The 21,149-nt window shown below is 41.1% G+C and overlaps 3 protein-coding genes across 4 annotated transcripts; 2 read left to right on the forward strand and 1 right to left on the reverse strand.

Moving 5' to 3' along the window:
• The first annotated feature begins 1,247 nt into the window (after window positions 1–1,247).
• On the forward strand, window positions 1,248–6,245 carry gla (galactosidase, alpha). Its single transcript, XM_030117538.1, has 7 exons — window positions 1,248–1,494; window positions 2,901–3,075; window positions 3,546–3,720; window positions 3,826–3,917; window positions 4,037–4,198; window positions 4,439–4,636; window positions 5,688–6,245. Exons 1-7 carry the CDS (start codon window positions 1,334–1,336, stop codon window positions 6,012–6,014), a joined length of 1,290 nt encoding a protein of 429 aa, XP_029973398.1. The 5' UTR covers window positions 1,248–1,333; the 3' UTR covers window positions 6,015–6,245.
• On the reverse strand, window positions 6,151–8,790 carry rpl36a (ribosomal protein L36A). The gene is made up of 5 exons (XM_030117560.1): window positions 8,717–8,790; window positions 8,004–8,109; window positions 7,417–7,484; window positions 7,209–7,331; window positions 6,151–6,231 (listed from the first exon to the last, which is right to left on the reverse strand). The coding sequence occupies exons 1-5, from the start codon at window positions 8,774–8,776 to the stop codon at window positions 6,211–6,213; spliced, it is 378 nt and encodes a 125-aa protein (XP_029973420.1). The 5' UTR covers window positions 8,777–8,790; the 3' UTR covers window positions 6,151–6,210.
• Window positions 8,791–9,367: 577 nt separating this feature from the next.
• On the forward strand, window positions 9,368–21,036 carry btk (Bruton agammaglobulinemia tyrosine kinase). Of its 2 annotated transcripts, none has more exons than XM_030117529.1 (18): window positions 9,368–9,505; window positions 13,091–13,249; window positions 13,340–13,444; window positions 14,599–14,680; window positions 14,897–15,022; window positions 15,107–15,171; window positions 15,258–15,445; window positions 15,981–16,043; window positions 16,206–16,260; window positions 16,353–16,432; window positions 16,759–16,886; window positions 17,771–17,842; window positions 18,166–18,337; window positions 18,541–18,760; window positions 18,852–18,916; window positions 19,345–19,463; window positions 19,621–19,778; window positions 19,888–21,036. In XM_030117529.1, exons 2-18 carry the CDS (start codon window positions 13,109–13,111, stop codon window positions 19,957–19,959), a joined length of 1,911 nt encoding a protein of 636 aa, XP_029973389.1. In that variant the 5' UTR covers window positions 9,368–9,505; window positions 13,091–13,108; the 3' UTR covers window positions 19,960–21,036. The 2 variants fall into 2 exon arrangements, with proteins under 2 accessions (XP_029973389.1, XP_029973390.1); XM_030117530.1 differs by lacking the exon at window positions 9,368–9,505 and adding an exon at window positions 10,988–11,167.
• Window positions 21,037–21,149: the final 113 nt, after the last annotated feature.

Raw genomic sequence — 21,149 nt, forward strand, 5'->3', positions numbered from 1 at the left:
AACAACAATATTGGCTTCCCCTAAAGTGCTGTAAAATTGTTAACTATTACCCAAACAAACCTCTGACCCGTTTATGAAATCAGAGTTTTGCTAAAGCGAAAGATACATCTCAAAGAATGGTTCTTATTTCAAAGATGGGCTATTTGCACAAACATTTGCTTTGCTTGATTAATAATGTAAAAGGAGTGACAGCTTGCCTGAGAGCTAAACGAAAATCCAAGACTATTGCGGCATTATGAAAGCAGGTGTTGGAATAAATAAAAGAGTGTAGTAAGCCTACTTGAGGCCTTTCGAAATGGACTGGTTAAACTTTTTTATTTCCCTCATTCTGATTTGTCTTCATTACATTTACATTCAGTTTCAAACATGCTTGTTTGAACATATTATTATAAAAGGGAATTTTAAAAAACAAAGTCCACACTGCAAGTTGCTGTGGTGAAGCTTTTGAACTGAATTTTTCAAATATGACCACGAATACCACGCACACACAACAACAACGCATCTGGTTTTGTCACAAGGAACAACCTGGAAATTCACCACCACCCTCATCCCCATGTGGCCAGCAGTTTGTGAGCTTAGCTGAGCATAAATACCGGTACTACTAAGAGTGAAACTGGAGCTCAAGCTCTATCCAATGGACAGAAAAACTGCCAGCAAGCACCTCTGCAGCCCAGTAAGCATGATGGAACGAGATTTTTTTTTTTTTGTTGCAAATACCTATTTGAAACATTCCTTATATTTGCTGGTTGTAGTGTCTACTCCCATTAATTAATCAGTGGAAAGTAGATTGACCACACAGCAAACCACCTGGACCATATCATTACCCAGTGTAGAGTCAGAATACTGCACACATGGAGGAGGAGCATAAATAAGACCCAGGCTGCTCATTTTGGCTCGAGGGTCTAGTGGCAGGTTAATCCAACCATGGCTGTCAACAATAAAAGTATTTTATGTCCCTTGTGTCACCACTGGCACTCAAAATGCCCATTAACCCAGGTTATAAGGCTGTGTTTCCCAACAGTACATCACATCCTGGATGAATAAAACGGCCCAGTTGCTGTTGTTTGTTCTGGAGAATCACACGTCCTCACCTGAAAATGCTCCGTCACCTGACCTCCTGCCATAACTTCACCTGCTTCGTGATTCCGCTTTTATAGGCAGGAACCAGGTCGACGCGCCATTGGTCGGTTCCAGACGCATCGTGCTCTGATTGGTCGAGACGACCGTCGGGCATCCGGAAGAGCTTGCTTGCACTGTACACCAGGAAAAGTGTTGGAATCAAACGCCGAGGTTTTGCTTCTCGTCGGCTCCTGCATGCTGAAAAGCAGCATCCATGTGCGGCGTTGTGCTTGTCCTCGCGGTGCTCGGTGCGGCCAGCCGCGCCGCTCACGCGCTGGACAACGGTCTGGCGCTGAAGCCCACCATGGGCTGGCTGCACTGGGAGAGGTTCATGTGTAATATCGACTGTGACCAAGACCCCAATAACTGCATCAGGTAAGGTTATACAAACTGCGAAGACCCCGGCTTTAATCTCACACGAGCTGGAATAACATGCGCTGCGCTATGAAGTACTCCAGGAACCACACAGGGGAAGAGGCTGTTTCTTAAAAAAAAAAAAAAAAAAAAAAAGAATCAAGTGAAGCAGTAATCCATAACAGCACACCATTACAACTTAGTGAATATAAGTTTTTATCCTGGGATGTATGTTGGAAAAGCAACATCAGAACAGAAACACTGATTTAACTTTTTTTATTTCTTACAATAGTTGGGCCAAACCAGGAACATATTGGCATAACAACCTTGGAATTTAAACTTCAAAATTTTTCTTTGCTGTGATGCAGAGTATACATTTTAAAACAAGAAAAACTTTTCACAGTTATAATGATACTTTTTGGTGCAAAATACAGTGAAATGTCCTGAAATCTTCTCCTATAACCACTGCCTCTGTACTGAGCCTTTACTACAGTGTTACTGGTATCTGAGCTTGTTTCTCAGTGTTGTGGTATGTTCACTACTTTTAATAAAGCAGTGTTTAAAAAGTCAGTATTTTCACAACTTGGCTGCATTGGAGCATCGAGTGGGACAGTTTTGGCCCACTCACCTTATGTTTGACACCCCCGCTGTAAGGTAAATCGGACTGCACAAACAAAGGACGTTAGATAAGTTATTAAAAGGGACAAACATGACAAAGACTAGCTTAAAGAAATTACAATTACCTATTCTGATTATTAGACCACCACGAGTGGTAAAAAGTGAAGATACTCAATTTTGTGTAGCACAGGATAATAAAAAAACAATCTAACTTCTGATTTTAGAGGCAAGAATCAACCACTTTTGCTTGAAATATCTAAACAGAGCAGATCACAATATTCTAATATACATTTATGACATGGTCAGGGTGTAATTTGCAAGGAGGGATGGGAGCTCTGTGACTTTTTTTTGTATATTTGATCTCCCCTTCTGATGGATTATTTCTGTTATAGTGAGCTAAAAGGCCAAAGGGTTATGAGAATGGTTTCAAGTATAGGTTATTGGCCTCGGCCTGAAAACGTCATAACTGGTACATTTGAGCTTCTTTCGTGATTTAGATTTACTCTGATTGCATTTACATTACGCTCACTATTTAAAAGGGTGTTCAGATGTTCCTCCCAGTCATTGTAACTGACTCACATACCGCGCTCAGATGATTATCTTTTGGTCACTGAAGCAGCAAATCTCAGTCTGTTGACTGACTTTTTACTGTTACATTAGCAAATCTGGCACCCGGCGGTATACAGTTATAATAATTTTGTTAGCCTGCCCGTGTTTGCCCGTGCCATGTTGCTGTTGTACATGACATTGAACACTGGCATCCAGTTGATACGAGCGGCCCCGCCTGTCCCCTCCTGTTTCCCTGGCAGCGAGCGTCTCTACATGCAGATGGCAGATGTGATGGCGATGGAGGGCTGGAAAGAGGCCGGTTATGAGTACGTGTGCATCGATGACTGCTGGCCCTCCCACCAGCGCGATGCCCACGGCCGCCTGCAGGCTGATCCCAAAAGGTTCCCGGGGGGCATCAAAAAACTGGCCGACTATGTGAGTAGCAGGTATAAAAAAAAGAACTCTGAGTTTGATATGGTATCACTGTTAGAACTCGCAAATAGACATCCACCTGGATTTATTTACATAATGCAGGCGATGGACCAGATGAGGAGCCCAGGTTTCAGATCCTGTAAAGATCTCATGTGTACAAATTCAACAACAGAGGTACACTTCTTCTTCCTCTCTCAGATCGGCGTCTGTGGAGGAGAGGAGCAGGAAGCCAATGTGACATCCTGATTTCTAACCAGGGCTTCACGAACAGGAAAGCTGCACAGACAGCTAAAAACCTATGTTCACCAGGAAAGGGATATATTTAGAGCCTGAAAGTCAAGAGCTGCTTCTTGAAAAACAAACGTGGGAGTTTTAAGCTGTGTAACATCGCCACCTGCTGGCCTAAGTGCATGCAGGAAACGCCCACAAACCCACTGGAATTATGACTGGGTTTTTTTTCCCCTTGATTTTAGGTGCATTCTAAGGGCCTGAAGCTGGGGATTTATGCAGATGTGGGGAAAAACACCTGTGCTGGATACCCTGGCAGCCTGGGCCACTACGAGACCGATGCTCAGACGTTTGCTGAGTGGGAAGTGGATCTGCTCAAATTTGATGGCTGCTTTATGAACTGGACTTTACTCGGAGAGGGTAGGGCCTTGATTTATATGAGCATTCAATTGGGTTACATGACGCACAGAAATTCCTAAAACTGATGGTCTGAAAAGTAACTGTTTCTTGTTCGTTCTGGTTCAGGCTACATGAACATGTCGAGAGCGCTCAATAAAACTGGCAGAAGTATCCTGTACTCCTGCGAGTGGCCTTTGTACGAGTGGCCCTTTCATAAGGTGAGAAGAAAACCTGTTATATCTATTCAACGCAAAATTTCATGCTTATTCCTAATCATGAACTGTGTGACCTCCCATCTCGTGGCACACGGTGTGAAAGTGTGTTTCTTTGCCTCTAGCCGAACTACACAGCCATCCGCGAGACGTGCAACCACTGGCGCAGCTTCAGTGACGTGTACGACTCGTGGAGCTCGGTCAAGTCCATCTTGGACTGGACGGCTTCTCATCAGGACATCATCGTCCCGTCGGCCGGACCCGGAGGCTGGAACGACCCCGACATGGTACTTTGCTCCAGCTGTCAGACGCTTCTCTCACTGACCTCCAACTGAGCATGAACAAGTCACCCACAAGTACCAGACGTGGAAAGAAATAGTTTAAACTTAATAAAGAAATAGTTTGAGACTTTTTTGGAAAATGGAAAAAGAAAGTTTGTTCAAACAAGAGCTGCTCTCATCACTAGTGAGGTGTTCGTCCCGCATCAGTGAGATTTACATATTTATGATGTTGGTTCGTCTCTCCAGCTCGTAATTGGGAACTTTGGCCTGAGCCACGACCAGCAGGAGTCTCAGATGGCGTTATGGGCCATCATGGCGGCCCCTCTGCTCATGTCTAACGATCTGAGGGACATTTGTCCCCGCTCCAAAGCGCTGCTGCAGAACAGGCACATCATCGCCATCAGCCAGGACCCTCTGGGCAGGCAGGGATCCCGCACTGCCAAGGTGAGTGTGAGGGGTGGCTCAAAGCATGGCCGCAGCCTGCAGTGGCAGCTGTTGACATTTCTGGTACCTGTAGCTTCTGTTCATAAAACCCTGCATAGCAATGCTGGATGGCTGACAGAGTCGTTATTCTGATGGATATGACTGATCATTTCATTGGCAGATGAAAGAGCAGATGATTGCCCGACAGCTACTACAAACCAGGACTGCATTCATTGATCCCATCGAAAATTACAGTTTGACATTTTGGATATTTGCACATAAAATTCTTCCATAGCACAATTGGAGTATCTTTCTCATTGTGAGTGTATTGAACCTGATGCAATTCAGCCTTACCTCTAAAAGTGCTGGTTCACATAGTGAAACAGCTGAAGTGATATCTGTGAGAGTGAAAGCTCTGCCACAACTGATGTGAAAGAATGCACTAATCATTAACCATTTTTATGTGTTCCTAACAGCTCAAATGCCAACCAAATGAAACAACAAATACCAAACTGTTCAATGAAAGAACAAACTCCACAGATCAGGAGCCTGTAGGAGTCATTTAAGATATAAGTATAAGCAGTCCCAGTGTTTCTTTTTTTATCTTGTGTAATTAAAAGATGGCATTGGCTTTCAAATTTCAAACAGGAAAACTGCCTAAAATCAATCATTCTCAAAAAAATAAAGTTTTCTGATGAAGTCCCTTCAAGAGAGGGGTGCTAAATATAAGGCCAGTGGCCCAAAACTAGCCTTTAAGAGACTCCAGCCTGTCAAGCCACCAAGGAAATTGAAAGTCAAAGAAACCATTCCATTTAAAAAAATTGGACAACAAATAGAGTGAAGATATCAGCAATTCTGCCATCAAAGATGCTGCAGCTACCTTGTCTGTGAACTCGCCTCACGGTTATGCTATATAACCGGTTATACGTTTGCTTTAAGAGCTGGTTTCATAAAACAGAGTCTTGTTTCATAATCAGGATAAATCCTGTATGTTCTCTATTAAAGACAGCTGTAAGAATTTGGAATTAGTTACTGCTTCAAGAATTTGTTGTAACTTTTCCCTTTTGTTCAGGTGCAGAGTTTTGAAGTGTGGGAACGGCCACTGTCTCAGGGGCGTCTGGCCGTCGCTGTGCTGAACAAGCAGGAGATCGGCGGTCCTCGGGGATTCGCCATTCAAGCTGCTCCTGGCTGGAAAGTCTGTGACCCTCAGTGTAATGTCACTCAGATCCTCCCTCAGTACAAGGAACTGGGTGTTCTGACTCCTCAGAGCAACGTGGTGATATCTGTGAACCCCTCAGGCACGGCTCTGCTCACCATCACGCCCGTCAGCAGTGACTCTCAGAGACTTCACACACGGTACTGGCTGGACACGATCAAACACAACCAAGTGACTCTGTAGTCCTCAGATGAGTTGAACCTTAATGATACTGAGAGGGAGGAAACTACTTTTTTCATTGATTTTAAGGAAAGATTTATAAATCTTATGATAAAGCTGCTGTATTTTTTTTTTTAATAAACACAACTCAACTCTGAAGTAAGTTTCGACACATTTATTGAAAAGCGTGACAACTTCATCCAGAAGTGTGGACCACAGCTTAGAACTGGATGACCTGGCCCTGGAACAGAGGAGAGGGGGAAACATGTTAACACAGTTTAGATGAGGGTCAAAGTTCACCAATAAGACAAGTCTCTCTCAATTTCTACTTTAATGACAAAGATGGTTTTTAGTTATCATTTGCCTTTTCTATTCTGTTAGCCCCACATTGCTACCCACTTTCTAAAGGACTGTTTCAGTCGCTGCCTACAGCAGCATTAAACCACATGTACAATCAATAATACGATATAGTTTATTAACTGAGGCTGATAAAGGGTAAAAGAACAAGGGTCATTTTCTGGCTAACTGAAAGTTAATCGGAGCTTCATAATTACACTGTGCCTTGCGTGTATAAATGTAGTTTCAACTTCCGCTTTTACAGCATTTCAGAAGCATCTCCAGTCACGATTCAAAATAAGTGCAATTTCAGTCAAATGACATTTAATCAAACACTCTCACATTTAAAGGACTTCCAGGTCAAATGGATTTCATCAATATGTTGAGCCTGGGTAGTTAATATCCGTCAGTGCACATGTACACCAATCATTTGCGGCCACCTCAATGCTTAACTACTAACTGCACAGCCCTTGCTTTTTGATTTTGGAAGCATCAGTTTATGTATTAGTTTTATTACTGCATAATTTTGGGTTATCGTGTTTGATTTGAGAAGTTTAATCACTCTTTATCAATGGAAATTTCAGTTACTGTCTGCTTTAACCTTACATTTACTTCAATATTGCCCCGACCAAATCCCAACTTGTCCAAGTAAAAAAGGTAATTCAACACTCATGATTTACCAACATCCTTGTGAAAGAGTTATAATCATTTAGGACATTCTCTACAATATGAATTCTACCTAATCAGATATGCATACACAAGTGGAAACCATTTATAGATTGTACCCAACATTGGTCTGACAGCCAAACTGTATTTCAATACAATGCACCACCTGTGCTCCTGCAGACCCTTCAAATCATGAGAACAAGAAGCAACTCTTACCTTTCTCTTCTTGTCACCTCCCAGCTCGAAGTGCTTGCATCTCTTGATAGCCAGCATTCTCTTGGATCTGCAGTTGGCCTCCACACACTCGAGCCTCAACACGATCTTCTTTGTAGTCTTAGCCTATGAACAGAGCACATCACTGAGTATGATTTCACATGCAGTGGCATCGCACCTGACAAGTCAACTCAGCCATTAAGGGGTTTACCTTTTTCCGGAAAATGGGCTTTGTTTGTCCACCATAGCCACTCTGCTTCCTGTCGTATCTCCTCTTACCTGCAGGAACAAGAAAGTTTTAAGAAATCCCAATAGTATTATCAAGATGACACTCCATGCAACAACAGTTTCTACAAACACCAAGGTGGCTATTTCCCAAGGGAGTGACATCAGAGGCAAAAACATAAAAATGATTTCAATAGTCAAAAAACTTACGTGGATAAAACCACAAGTTCTCCTTGTTCGTGTTGAACACATCAATCAACACGTTTGTGTAAATTTGGCCTAACATGAGCATCAAGCACCTGAGAGTTTACACAGACTATTAAAGTGCATGTCAGCAACACTTTGGAAGTGCTCAAAGCACTGTACGACTACAGACATGAACACAATGAGGTTAATCCACACAAATATGCAAGTATTCAAGTAATATCATACAAGGAGGGTTACCGAAAGAGATACGACTGTCAGGCATTGACCAAAAGAAGATGGGCATTGAAAAAATATTTCAAAAGAACAAAGACTTCCTGATCAAGATAAAATGCATCTGGTCAATATAAACACTCGTAAACTTCTCACCCTGAGCATAGAGGGAGTCCTTTCCCTTCTTGTACTGGGTAACTTTGTGGGGTTGGTGCTTCTTGCACTTCTTGCAGTAAGTCCTGCGGGTCTTCGGGACGTTCACCTGCATAACACAAATTGAGTTAGAAGATCGGAATATGCAGGACAGTTTTAATTCTCTATCCAACATCCGTATTAGCGAAACACAGCTGCCTGCTGCATACGGGTGTTAAAGACGTGCTAATTTATACTGCGAGTCCAAAAAGGTTTCAGCACTGATGGTTCAGCCTCTAGAAACTTGTATTAAATGTCTGAAATCTTTACTGAATGCTACGGTTTGGCTTCTAGGACATTCTGAAGTCGGTTACAGTATTAGCATTAAAGCTAACATTGAAACCATCACGCAAGATTGTCAACATAAACAAAAGACAACCACATTATATCTGCGGTTCAAGCCAATTTAATTTTAGAAGGTATCGTTTTTTGGGATTTTTTTCCCCCACGAATTAGAACCTTGTTCGGAACTGAGGTTCATTTCACTGCTAGCTTATCCACATATCACTGAATGCTAGTTTAACAGCATTAAGCACACATAACATCTGGAATACTACCATCGTCTCGTGTGGTAAAGCTTTATAATCAAATATAACGTTATCGCGGGCAGATGATGCGCTGTATTCGGCAGGATTACGTTGGATTTGATAAAATGTGTCGGTGTAGTAATTTCGTACCATGGCTGCGTCCCGATGCGGCGGAAAAGAGGAAGAGGCACCCCGGAAGCACTTACTCATGTAGGCCTCAGCCGGCCCCGTACCACGCGGCGCATGACGCCTCCTGCCGGTCGGAGGTGGAAGTGCCAGGCAAAAACAAACAGGCTGCAGCCTCTCGAAACTGAATGCCCTCAAACATGTCTGCTTCTGTTCGGGATGTGCACTGATGTTGTAGTCAGGAAGACCACCGAACCGAAGACCAAGTCAAGACCAGGACCAGAGAACCCAAAGACCAAGACTTTAAGGGTCTGAGGCCATATCAAATGCAAGGCCGTAGCATCTCAAAATCAAGACAAGACCAAGACTTTAAGGGCCCGAGATGAAGATCTTGAAAATGTGGTCTCAAAACAAGTATCAAGTATGGCAACATGAGTTTATATAAGATGTTTCCCCCAAATTACTTCAACTTTAAGTTAGATAACCTCTCACACCTGTTGAAGTGAGTACAAAAAAGTCTCACAATAATCTCTCTACTGTATCCAAATATGGTCCTGTCTGTGTTAATTTTTAGCTCGCTTCCACTTATCACCAAAACTGCCTGCAGAGCTGATATGAAAATGAGCAGGAAGAAAAAGGGGAAGTAAGAGGAGCTGATTCCTTTCAATGGGTGTGTTTAGTGCTACTTGCATGACAGACCAGCACACACATTTTATGGAAGGCAAGTTACTGAGCCAAAGGTTCATGCCACTGCTTCAAGCCTCATCAGCATCTGTGGTCGTCCTTCTGATGCTTGACTTCTTTGGGTGACAGGTAAGTTTCAGCGCTCTTTCAATGTTGGTTAGCAGGAACAAAAAATACTTTTTCGGTCATGTGCTCACAGAGACAGAAATGGTTGAAGCTAATTTTGAATGCAAGACAATTCAAGAGATAGAGGCCAAAGTTGAGGTTATTTGCTGAAAGTGCACAACTGCACAAACTGCCAGAATTCAGTTAGTATGCAAATCATCAATAACGCATGCATTCCATCACTGTGTGTGATCGGGTGGAAATCTATTATGCATTTTGTGGTATATGGAAGTATTTCTTTCAGCTGAGCAGTGACTTGTTGCACGCCTCTTTCAAATGTGCAGCATTAAAATGGTTGGATAGATGTACAAATATGTATCATGATGGGGGCTTTGTACGCTTACAAATGTATGCATGATAAAATTTGTATTTCCCCCCCACCAAACACACTGACACACATCCAGGGGATATCCACGTTTTTATTTAGCATAGAGAGAGACAAAATTAAAATCATGTGGTAGCTTTAGAGGCGTGAGCTTATTTTGTGGTAAGACAAACTCTTACATGTTTCACTGACATTACGACACCCCCCTTATCTAAAAGAAAATGCCAGGAAAGAGTGTCTTGATGAGTTCCTGTTCAACTAAAGTGTGGTGACATGGGTGTATTTTCTGTGTTATATTAAAAGAACATCTTTAATTTTTATTGAATTTACTTTTTGTTTTTGCAGAAATTGAAGAATACTTGTAATAATTTGTCTGTTATTGAGTTCTCTTTCATACACTATTGTGAGCGTATTAATAATGTACATTGACGTGTGAAAGACATAAATGTCACACAGAGGTAGAAATATACACAAACAAAACCAATCGATGAAAACTGCTATATTTGGGATGTTTTGGCTATGATTGCAGTTTCTTCAGTGATGAGCTTATCAAGAAAATGGAGCAACAGACATGTAGACCTTCACAACACAAGAACATGTGCGCCTCCACGATCACAAATTATGTTGGACAAAATGTGCAGATCGGGTATATTTATGTTTCTGAAATGTGTGCAGAAATAAAATGTTTACAAGTGGTGAGGTGCTGTTTGAAGACATGATGCACGAATGTTGGACACTTTTGACAGAGAGCTACTGTTAAGTATGAGTGCTGCTGGGCACTGGGTTTCTTCTCCCTTGCAACACTGATGCAACTTCCCTATGAGTTTGTCTGTGTCAGCCACCATGAGTCAAGCCCTCTCAAAAAAGACAAAAAAAAAAAGTCTTCTCGGCCGCCATGATACATTAAATTGAAGATAAGCAGTTTCAGTGAAACAGAGCCGACGGTAGGTGATGGTGCATCAGCATTCGATTATCCATTGCCAGTCTGTTGGCCTTCACTCACGTTGGTGATGTGAGAAAACAAAGGTGGCGGCAAATGAGGAATGAGTAAACAACGGTTCACAGAATAGGGAACAGACTCTGTCTGCTCACAAACAAAACCCAATAGGTAATCTCCGTCAGTCTGGTGTTAAGAAATGTCACAGTCCTGCTTAACGAGGGAGTGACAGAGGCTTCTGATCTGTTACAGTTAGAGTTCAGATGATAGAAGGAAGTGCTCACACGCTGAAAATAGGACAAGCTGAAGTGCAAACACATCTGACAGAGCTGCCAGACAAACAGCACTCAGCGTAGTGTGAAGGGTGAGTTCAGCTATTTGATCGTTCATTTCTGACCACATACTATAAGCCTTTGACTTCTGTTCAATCATAAGCTCTGATTAACAAAGTACTGTTTTTATTTCTTTCAACAATTATATTTTATTGATGGGAAAACATTTGTGAAGACCAAATCTTCTTGACTTGCTGGTCAGTCAAGTATTCACAGATAACTCTATAATACAGCATAATATTAAATTTGTTATGATCCAGTGTGATCTACTGAAAAATAATGAGCTATGGTCAAGATTTTGTAAATAGTATCTTACAAACATTAATCTGTGGATGCTTTGACAGAGTTCACAATATTACTTAGATATATTACTAACTACTTACTAAGATATATTGGAAATACAGCAACTAGTTTAACATTTTGATTCTAATATTGCTGAAACGACAGATTGTTTACAATTTAAATGTGGTCTAAATGTGGTTGAATTCATGTTCTTGATAAACTATATATTTATTTTTTAGGGAAATTGACTTGTGGGCCGCTGGTTGCTTGTAGCTGCCTTAAACTAAAAGATATGAGCATTATGAATCAATCATAGTTTTAGCCTTCTGTTGATCCAGTGATCGTAAGGAGCAACAAATGGAAAAGTGAGCTTTCTGAATTTGCCCATTTATCATTTTCTCAGGGAGAACTGGAATCATGTGCATAAGTCAGTCAGTAATAGGAAAGGTAAAGTTTTGGTGGTGATATTTTGTATATTGAAGTATAAATGCTGCTTAATGATAGAAAAAGCTTTCATCTACACAACACGAACTGCCAGGATCCAAACGCAGATCTTCCTAACTCGACCTGATGTGCTGGATGATACTGTAATTTTGCATAAACAGAAGAGTAATAAAATTAAGGAGTGATAATGATCACGATTAGGATGGTAAATCCTAAGCCAAATTGATCATTAAATGCAGTCAACAAACCTGTATAGAGTAAGCTGCTCGGCACACAACACTATTTGCTTTATAACTCAGAACATTATGTTTTAGAAGTGAGCTGCATGTTTTGGTCACTGAATGATGAGCAAGATAAAAAAATTCAGAGGAAACAGATGTGCCATAGAGCGCGGAAAGCAGGGCTTATGCAAAGCATTGCTAATCACAAGCTGATATGTCCTCATGTGGCGTCATATCAGCACATCTTTTTTGACTATGGGAGCCGTGGATAGGGATTGACGTTAATTCTGTTTAAAAGCTTCAGCAACAGGGCAATTCAAAAAGGGCTTTACATGGAGAGCAACAAATGCAGATTATTCACAAGAAAAGAGAATAAAAAAAGAGAAAAAAATTAAGGTATTATTATTTAAAACAAACCAAAAATACTAGGAATAATAGGAATTAAAAGTAAAAGTGTGATCCCAAGTTAAAGATACATTGCAGGATATAATAATGACTTGAGGCAGCAGCGAGCAAAGTTCTTTAACCTTGTCCTGCAGGATTCTGGGAACTGCATAGTCAGCTCTGACTCTGGGAACAGATAGCAGGTTTGACTCAGAAGACCTGAGAGATCTCATTAGTTCATAGCAAAACAGAAGATCAGGGATATTTAGCGAGAGTAAACTTGTCAGAGCATTGTGGCGTTTGAACTAGACTGATGGGATCAATATTCTTGTTTTCTAAAGACTTGAACATCAGCATTTTGAACTAGATGTCGCTGTCTGATAGATTTCCTTTTAGAAGACTAATAAAGACAGCACTGAAACACTGAAAACAAGTGTCAAAAGCAAACACCCAAAGCTCCCCTATCAAGTTTAGTGAAGTGACAGTGGCTGAACTGTTAAAGCTCTCAGCTCTCAGCGGCTGTGATGCATGGAGGTGTGAATGCATTGCCAGATGTTACAGAGTTGCTGTTGCTGTTGCTGTTTCGCTCAACAAAACTTTTCATTCATCCCTCTCCTCTCATAGATTAATCCTGACTGAATCATGTCAGACAGCATACTGGAGCAAATCTTCATTAAAAGATCTCAGCAGAAGAAGAAGACCTCTCCGCTGAACTACAAGGAGCGCTGGTTCATTCTCACCCAGGAAAAAATAGCCTACTATGATTTTGATCCTGATAAAGGGGTACGTACGTGACGTTGCAAGCAGTCTTTATGAGAATAATTTTTTTTATCAACCCTGAGTTACTTGACTGTTTCTTTGTCTACTAAGCAGAAGCGAAAAGGCTTGAGAGGGCACGTCGACATTGAGAAGATAAAATGTGTTGAGGCAGTCCAGCCAGAGCCCAATTGCCCACAGGAGCGCATGTATGCCTTTCAGGTAGACACTTCTGACAGAAAAAAAAAAACTCATGATAAGAAAACAGCGAACCAGAATCCACCACCTTTGACACCACCTCGTCCAACTCAGTGTCACAGGGTGCAGGAGCCAATGCCACCTTACAATGGATGAAAACAGTGAACGCACTGCACAGAGAAACAAGCAAACACACAGTCACACCTCTGGGTTATTTAGACACACCACTTAACCTCAAATGTTTTCTAGGTGTGGGTAACGGCTACAGTTACCATAAAAACAGGGCCAAAAGGTACAAGCCCATAGTACTAGATCATGTCTCCTTGTAGTGAAGCAGCCCAGAGACTCGCTGTGAGGCGAGCGTCGAACTACCACACCACCATGCAGCCATAAACAGAAGATAAGCCATCAATGACAGGCTCTCATTTGCTTATGTTCATCGCATTATTCCTAAATAAACTCATTTATTCAAATATTGACAAAGGGAAATTTGCAATGTTTGTTCATAAGTCAAGAATATACAGGAACAATTTGACATTTTTGATACTAATAATGAGAGAATACCCAGGTCGACTGTGGGTTTTCCACTAATCCCCCCCCCCCAAAAAAAAAAAATGCATTTGAGGTTAACTTGATCACTCCAAATGAGCCGCAGTTGTGAATGAGAGTGTTTGTGGTGGTCTGTCTTTCACCTGTAAAAGACAGGTAACCTGTCCAGAGAATATCCAGCCTTTCAGACCAGGCGAACCCTGTCACTCTGAAACAGCTCAGTCCTCCAGTGCACTGAGAGTTCATTGTTCAGAAGTGAAACTAACTCTCCCACTCAGATGAACTAGGGGCTTTCTGTCACCAGTGCAGGTGTTATTGCCATAAGTCATAAGTAACAATGTTCCTTTTTCATAGTTCAGTGGGCACATTTGATTGAAACACCTTGCAGATTAATATGCAGTCACTGCTACAGTGGCTATCTTTACAAACTCAGCTTCAAGCTTTTTTTTTTTTTTTAGCTTGCAGCTCCAATCTTCATTTTATTTCATTCTATTTTCATTGCCATTTATTTTTAACCGTGTTAATGTTTAACTTAAGAGAGAAGTGTTTTAGAATTTCAATGTACCCAGTGTATAATAGGGAAAAACAGGAATGCTTAATGCAATGATGAAATGTGATTCTTGCCGCAGGTTGTTTATGATGAAGGCCCTCTGTACATTTTTGCAAAGTCTGAAGATATTCGAGATCAATGGATCAAGAAGCTGAAAGAATGTGAGTGTGTGGCAGTTTGAACATACACTCTGCTTTTACGAGCGCTTTCACTCACAGTATCTCACACAATCTTTGCCATATCAGATCTCAACAGTTTAACTTCATCCGCTGCCTGCAACACTGACGAGAAACTTTTACCCTTGCAAATTCCAATGTTGATCTAAATGAAATGTTTTGCATATGTATCTGAGTGTATGTGTTCGTCATTGTACGTAGTGGTGCGTTTCAACAAAGACCTGATGCAGAAGTATCATCCCTGTTTCTGGGTGGACGGGGTGTGGCTGTGCTGCCAGCAGGAAGTTAAACAAGCAATGGGTTGCAAAGTGCTGGATCATAAAAACGGTGAGAACAAGGCTCAGTTTACTCTGAAATCTGAAACCACCAATGACAAAATCTATCTTACCTGGTAAATGATGTCTCTGATAGGTTTTGCATCTAAAGCATCTCAGCGAAGGTGTTCAAGGAAACCTCTACCTCCAACCCCAAAAGAGGTATAAAACCAGTCTTTTATCATTGGTATTTATCAGCATCTATAGTTTCTTCCTGCGTTCCACCCTTCACTGTCATGTTATTGCAGGAAAAGCCTAGTCGTCCTTTACCCCCCGAGCCTCCTGAGCCTGCTGGCCCCTCGGTAGGCATGACTGTCATAGCCGAGTATAGCTACACACCAAAGACTTTCCAGGACCTGGAGCTGAGGAAGGATGAGGAGTACACCATCCTGGATATGTCTGATGACAACTGGTGGAGGGCCAGGGACAAACTCGGGTGAGAGGCAGACTCAAAGATGTACAAACCTATGGTAGAAGGACAGAGTGATCTCCACAGTCGAACAGATGTGTGCTTCTGGTTTCCAAAAAGAAAAATATTCCTGTGTGTATTTGAGGTGCATTAAGTGAACAAATCAGAAGAAGTTTAGGAGAATATCTCTATAACTCTATTTGAGCTTTTTTTTTTTTATTGTTCTAAATAACTATTTGTTCTAGTGGTTTTTTTTAACTACAAATAATTTAAGTGATTGATGTTTAATAAACTCCAGACTTGACTGAAGTCTGGGTTGGACACCCTTCACATCCAAGGTTCAATCCCCGATCTAAACCCGTCTATATGGTGAAAGGTCCTTAAGTGAAACTGAAAAACTGTCAAACTTGCCTGGCAGTCGTCGAAATTGGTGTGTGTGTGTTAAAGGTTGTTTTAAGACTGCTGAAGTGGTAAAATGTGCTACATTAGTAAAGTCTTTTCACCAAAACAGCACATGTTTAAAATGTTATTAAAATCTTCATTGTTTTCATTGTTGCTGCAGAAATGAAGGATATATACCAAGTAATTACGTTGTGGAAGCAAAAAATGGACTAGAAAAATTCAAGTGAGTATAATCCCCTTTGTTCTGCTTTTAATTTTGTATCTCATAGTTATTTTATTCAGCCACTATCTGTTACTTTCCTGGATGAGAATGGATATATGCTTAAAACAGGTTCATTATTATAACAAAATCACTTGAAGATTACGACTAAATTTGTTTTTGTAGCTGGTATTGCAAGAATATGAACCGCAGTCAAGCAGAGCAGCTGTTGAAGACTGAGGTAACCTCAATCACTGACCTATGAAACACTGTGAAAACACATTTAACATACATTTAGCGTTTAAAAACTTGTAACCTGGTTTTGGTTTCCAGAACAAAGATGGAGGTTTCTTAGTCCGAGACTCAAGCAAAGCTGGGAAATACACAGTCTCCCTGCTCACTAAGAGTGGTGGGTGAGTAAGCTCAGTGGTGCTCAACACAGCTACCATTTATACATTATATCCACTGGCTCCGGTCATGTGTGAATGCATGAAAAGAAGAACTGTTTGTAATGAAAGCGGAAACAGTCAGCCGGAGTGAGGAAGATGTAAATTCATGCAAAATCTGGACCAATGGGCCTGCAGGAAGCTCTGATCTCAAGATGAGCTGCAGAGTGACAATATTGTGGGGATTCCCTTGTTATTTGTACAGGATGAGTGACAGACACTCTCCTTTGCTGGTGTAAACCTGTTGAGTAACTCTACTTAAAGTTACTCTTCATTTTTTTTTCCCCCCACAGGGAGTCCAGTGGAAGTTGCAGACATTACAACATCTGCACCACCGCACAGGGACAGTTTTACCTGGCAGAGAAGCACAATTTCGAAACCATCCCAGAACTCATCAACTATCACCAGCACAACGCAGCAGGTTAAAACAGCCACTCTGCCTGTCAGACTTCATTGCGTAATTATCGTGATATACTGTTTTTATTTCCTGACAAAAATTTCTTGCTCATAAAGCCATAAATGTGAGTCCCATGGAAGCTCTGTGAAAATTGTCTCCACAGAGCAGCCACAAACGGTTGAGCTCCTCACTCGGCCCAAACTTCAGCACAATAGATGAAGGTGTGGATGTCAGCTGATCGATACATTAAAGAAGCTTGCTTCAAACAGCAGTACTGCAGTCTGGCTCAGTCACAGCATTCCTACTGATGCTTGTTCGAATCTGAGGCCAATCTGACCATCCCACTTCCTCTTGCGGGCTGCTGTATCTTGGGTCGTCAAGTAGGCCGTTCAATCACAAGTGAATGTGAATAGTATAAAGTCCTTTGAGACTGCCGAAGGAGAGAATGTATGCCATATAGGTCCATGTACCCTTACTCATGAATAAGTTCATCCTCCCACTTGGAGAGCGCATACTATTTTTTTTTTTCCTGTCAGAGAACAACAGAGTTGTCATTTCAACCACTTTGCACTTGGTGGCAAACTCTTCCTGTGCATGCTGGACTTCCTGTGCATGTTGGGCTTTTTTATGACGGTGCCAAAATGACAACTGCATCTGCAAGCAGCAGAGGCGTGAGGCACACGTCAGCATCTGGACATGCTGACTGCATTATCCTCCGCAACGGATCATCTTCAATAAAAAAAATATTTTAAGAATCATGTTTTAAACTTTCTCACTGTTTATGGGTTCATTCAGTTTACATTTTTACAGTCAAATTCACAAAGTCTGTCAAATACATAACCCTCACCCTCATCCATCAACGGTTTCAGTTTGATGTGATCATGTCCTTTTGTTATTTCCTGCTCTAGGTATGGTGAGCAGGCTGAAATACATTGTATCAAACCAAGCCCAGCCTCCATCAACAACAGGCCTTGGCTATGGTAAGAGCATTGAGCATTGGAAATTGACCTGGAGTTCAGAAAGGGTTTAATTATCTGTCATGTTTTCTTATTGCCAGTGTTTTTACTTTATTTTAGTATGTGTTTTTTGATTATTATAATTTCTGGGGATTAACCTCTTGTAAGTAAATTGTAATTTCTTCATGCTTAAAGTTTACAAAAGACTAATCATGAAATAATATTCAGTTCATTTGATAGTGATTTCAAAGACCATTGCACTTCCAATTTCCCTCCCAGGTCCAGGAATGTCTTTTTCAGGCTATGAAACATAAAAAGTTTGATGGCGCTCCCCTTTTTCTCTCCAGGTGAGTGGGAGATTGACCCACGCTCCCTCACTTTCATCAAGGAGTTGGGCACTGGCCAGTTTGGAGTGGTGAAGTATGGGAAGTGGCAGGGCCAGCATGACGTGGCCATTAAGATGATTAAAGAAGGCTCCATGTCAGAGGACGATTTCATCGAAGAGGCCAAGATCATGATGTGAGCACCACTTAAGGAATCTGATTACATGAAAAAAAAAACCCAGCATAAACCAACACCAAATGAATTACCAGTAGTAAACTAGGCTTAAACTGATTCTGCACCACATAATCATTAAACTGCTGTGTCACCCTGGAAAGGTACTTCCTGTAACTAATTTGAATGCAAAATGCCTAACTTCCTTCTCCTTTTGCTCAAACCAGGAAGCTTCGCCATGAAAACCTCGTCCAGCTGTATGGCGTCTGCACCAAACAAAGACCCATTTATATAGTGACTGAGTTCCTTTCAAATGGCTGCCTGCTGACGTACCTCAGGGAGGGCCTGACGCAGCATCCGACGCCCATCCAGCTTCTGGAGATGTGCAAAGATGTCTCTGAGGGAATGGCCTACCTGGAGTCCAAGCAGTACATCCACAGAGACCTGGTGAGAAACAAGGGTGGCCACCGGCCCAGTATATGATGAACTCGAATTCTGGTGATTAATTCTCAATCAAATGTTTTTGTTTTATCTTTAGGCTGCCAGAAACTGCTTAGTGGATGGAAATGGCACCGTCAAAGTGACTGACTTTGGCCTGTCACGGTAAAATATATACAGCTTACTACTAAATTATGAAATTTAGATTTTTTTTTTTGTTTAGTTACTTCTTCTGTTTGTAGATTTTAGTTACGATTTCAAATATAACTTTTTTGAGTTTCTACAGATAAAATATATCTCTTGCATTAATTTTGACTGCATCCATCTCTCAGGGCATGCCTTATTGATATGGGCAGGGTTGCATTATTGTATTTTTGCTGTGACATGCTAAGTCCAACATCAGTTAGATAGAGAAAGATGCACTATAATCTGGATATTAGTGCTTCTTGAAAGGAATGGATTAATTTAAATAGCATCACGACAGTGGAGATAAACGACAAGCAAGCAGACATCTTTTTTAAAAGTTGAATGAGTAAGCATTGAGTTGAGGAAATGGTGTGGTCTTAAAGTCATTCCCCTCCCTCTGCTCCCAGGTACGTCCTGGACGATGAGTACACAAGCTCAGTCGGCTCAAAGTTTCCTGTCCGCTGGTCGCCTCCTGAAGTTCTTCTCTACTGCAAATTCAGTAGTAAATCAGACATCTGGGCATATGGTGAGTTGTGCATGGGATTGTTTTTTTAGGAAAGCTTTTATAGCACTTTTGAATTATAATGCTTGGTCAGTTACCAAAAGTAAATTGCCATAAATGACCAATTCAGAGATACATTAGGCTGCCTTCTTCTCCGTGTTAACAGTCTTTACTTTATCAGGAGTTCTGATGTGGGAGGTGTACACTCTGGGGCGACTTCCATATGAGCGGCTCAACAACACGGAAATAGTGGATCAGGTTTCCCGGGGCCTACGCCTCTTCCGCCCTCAGCTGGCCAACGAGAGGGTCTACAGCATTATGTCAAGCTGCTGGCTTGATGTGAGTGATGATGGTTCAGCATTGCTGAATCTTTAATTATGACCAGTGATGACTGATTATATCACATAAAAACACTTTCTGAACCTATTTGTGTTTGTTTTGTTTTCAGAAAGCAGATGAGAGGCCCACCTTTCAGGAGCTGGCTCTAACGGTTCAGGATTTGCTTTATGAACTCCAGTAATATGAACCCTCCAGAATGACAGACCAGCATATGAAATAGTTCACTCCCATTCCCAAAGAGCAGCATCTTCATACATCCCTGCAAAATCATTAACAGTGAACAGATTGAACACACACAGCTGCACGTTCACACTGAGGTCCTCCTTAATATGAATTTATAGATTAGACTTGCATTCCCCTTCACATAAGCAGAAGTACAGTGTGAGCAACAAACCTCTGAAGAGTCTATTATGGTATTTTATTGAAGGATATTGGATTTGAATATGTATGTTTTTACTCTTTCTTTGTGTCTGAATTGATGTTTAGGCTTTGTGACACATATTCATTGCACAAATATAAGCCAAGTATGCCAGGTTGTGAAGAGACCGAGACATCAACTTAACTGAAAATAATTCTGAAAACATTTCACCAGTCTGGCAGTGTCAGTCTCACTCAGCATTTATTCACACCAGTCCACTCTGCAGATGAATAATATGGTCACTTTTCTGAATTTGACTTCAAACACTGGCTGCATGACTTTGAAGTAAAGGCAGGTATAAAGACAGTAACTTTGTTTCATGCGATAACAAAGTATTTACAACAATAGTTGCCTACATGTCTGCTAATACGAGGAAAGAGATGTTTTAAGTTTAGAGCACCAGTGGCCTAAAAGAAGCTTTGTTTTGAATGTTTAGGGTTATATTAGAATAGAATGTAAACTGAGAACAATGCAAATCTATTTTGTCATTGAGAAGATAGTGTGTATTATATGAAGCCTACAGGAGGGATAATTTTGATTTAACATAGATATTTGTATAATTTGTGTCTTCTTTTGAATAATAGCGAACGCAGGTATATAACTGGACAACCATTGCAGACAGCACTGTGGTTCTCTGTCTTCCCTTCTGTCGTGTTCTGTGTGCATTTTATTGATTTGTTGTTGGTGATTAAACTGGTTAAAGTGAATTTAGTGGTTGTAATAATTTTGTGGTTGAACATAAAATGTGTCATATGTACTGAGTCGGATGAGAAGACTGAATAAAGAGTACAAAAGTACAAAATGTTAATACAAAAAGAAACAATAAACTGTTTGACAGCAGCCGTGTGTGTGTGTGTGTGTGTGTGTAGTATATATGTACTATAAACAGAGTAAATGAATAAAACCTGATAGTACTGATCGACGTCACCATGGTGACGACGAGTGTCGTCACA

This window comes from Salarias fasciatus, chromosome 2 (assembly GCF_902148845.1).
Source record: "Salarias fasciatus chromosome 2, fSalaFa1.1, whole genome shotgun sequence".
NCBI classification, from domain to species: domain Eukaryota; kingdom Metazoa; phylum Chordata; class Actinopteri; order Blenniiformes; family Blenniidae; genus Salarias; species Salarias fasciatus.

Coding starts and splice junctions, on each gene's coding strand:
- rpl36a (XM_030117560.1), bottom strand. CDS start 8,776: ATGAGTAAGTGCTTCCGGGGTGCCTCTTCCTCTTTTCCGCCGCATCGG. Junction 8,110..8,716: donor CGCATCGGGACGCAGCCATG/GTACGAAATTAC, acceptor TGTGTTATGCAG/GTGAACGTCCCGAAGACCCG. Junction 6,232..7,208: donor GAGGTGACAAGAAGAGAAAG/GTAAGAGTTGCT, acceptor CCTCTGTTCCAG/GGCCAGGTCATCCAGTTCTA.
- btk (XM_030117529.1), top strand. CDS start 13,109: ATGTCAGACAGCATACTGGAGCAAATCTTCATTAAAAGATCTCAGCAG. Junction 14,681..14,896: donor GATCAAGAAGCTGAAAGAAT/GTGAGTGTGTGG, acceptor CATTGTACGTAG/TGGTGCGTTTCAACAAAGAC. Junction 19,464..19,620: donor ATCAGACATCTGGGCATATG/GTGAGTTGTGCA, acceptor TTACTTTATCAG/GAGTTCTGATGTGGGAGGTG.
- gla (XM_030117538.1), top strand. CDS start 1,334: ATGTGCGGCGTTGTGCTTGTCCTCGCGGTGCTCGGTGCGGCCAGCCGC. Junction 3,721..3,825: donor CTGGACTTTACTCGGAGAGG/GTAGGGCCTTGA, acceptor GTTCTGGTTCAG/GCTACATGAACATGTCGAGA. Junction 3,918..4,036: donor ACGAGTGGCCCTTTCATAAG/GTGAGAAGAAAA, acceptor CTTTGCCTCTAG/CCGAACTACACAGCCATCCG.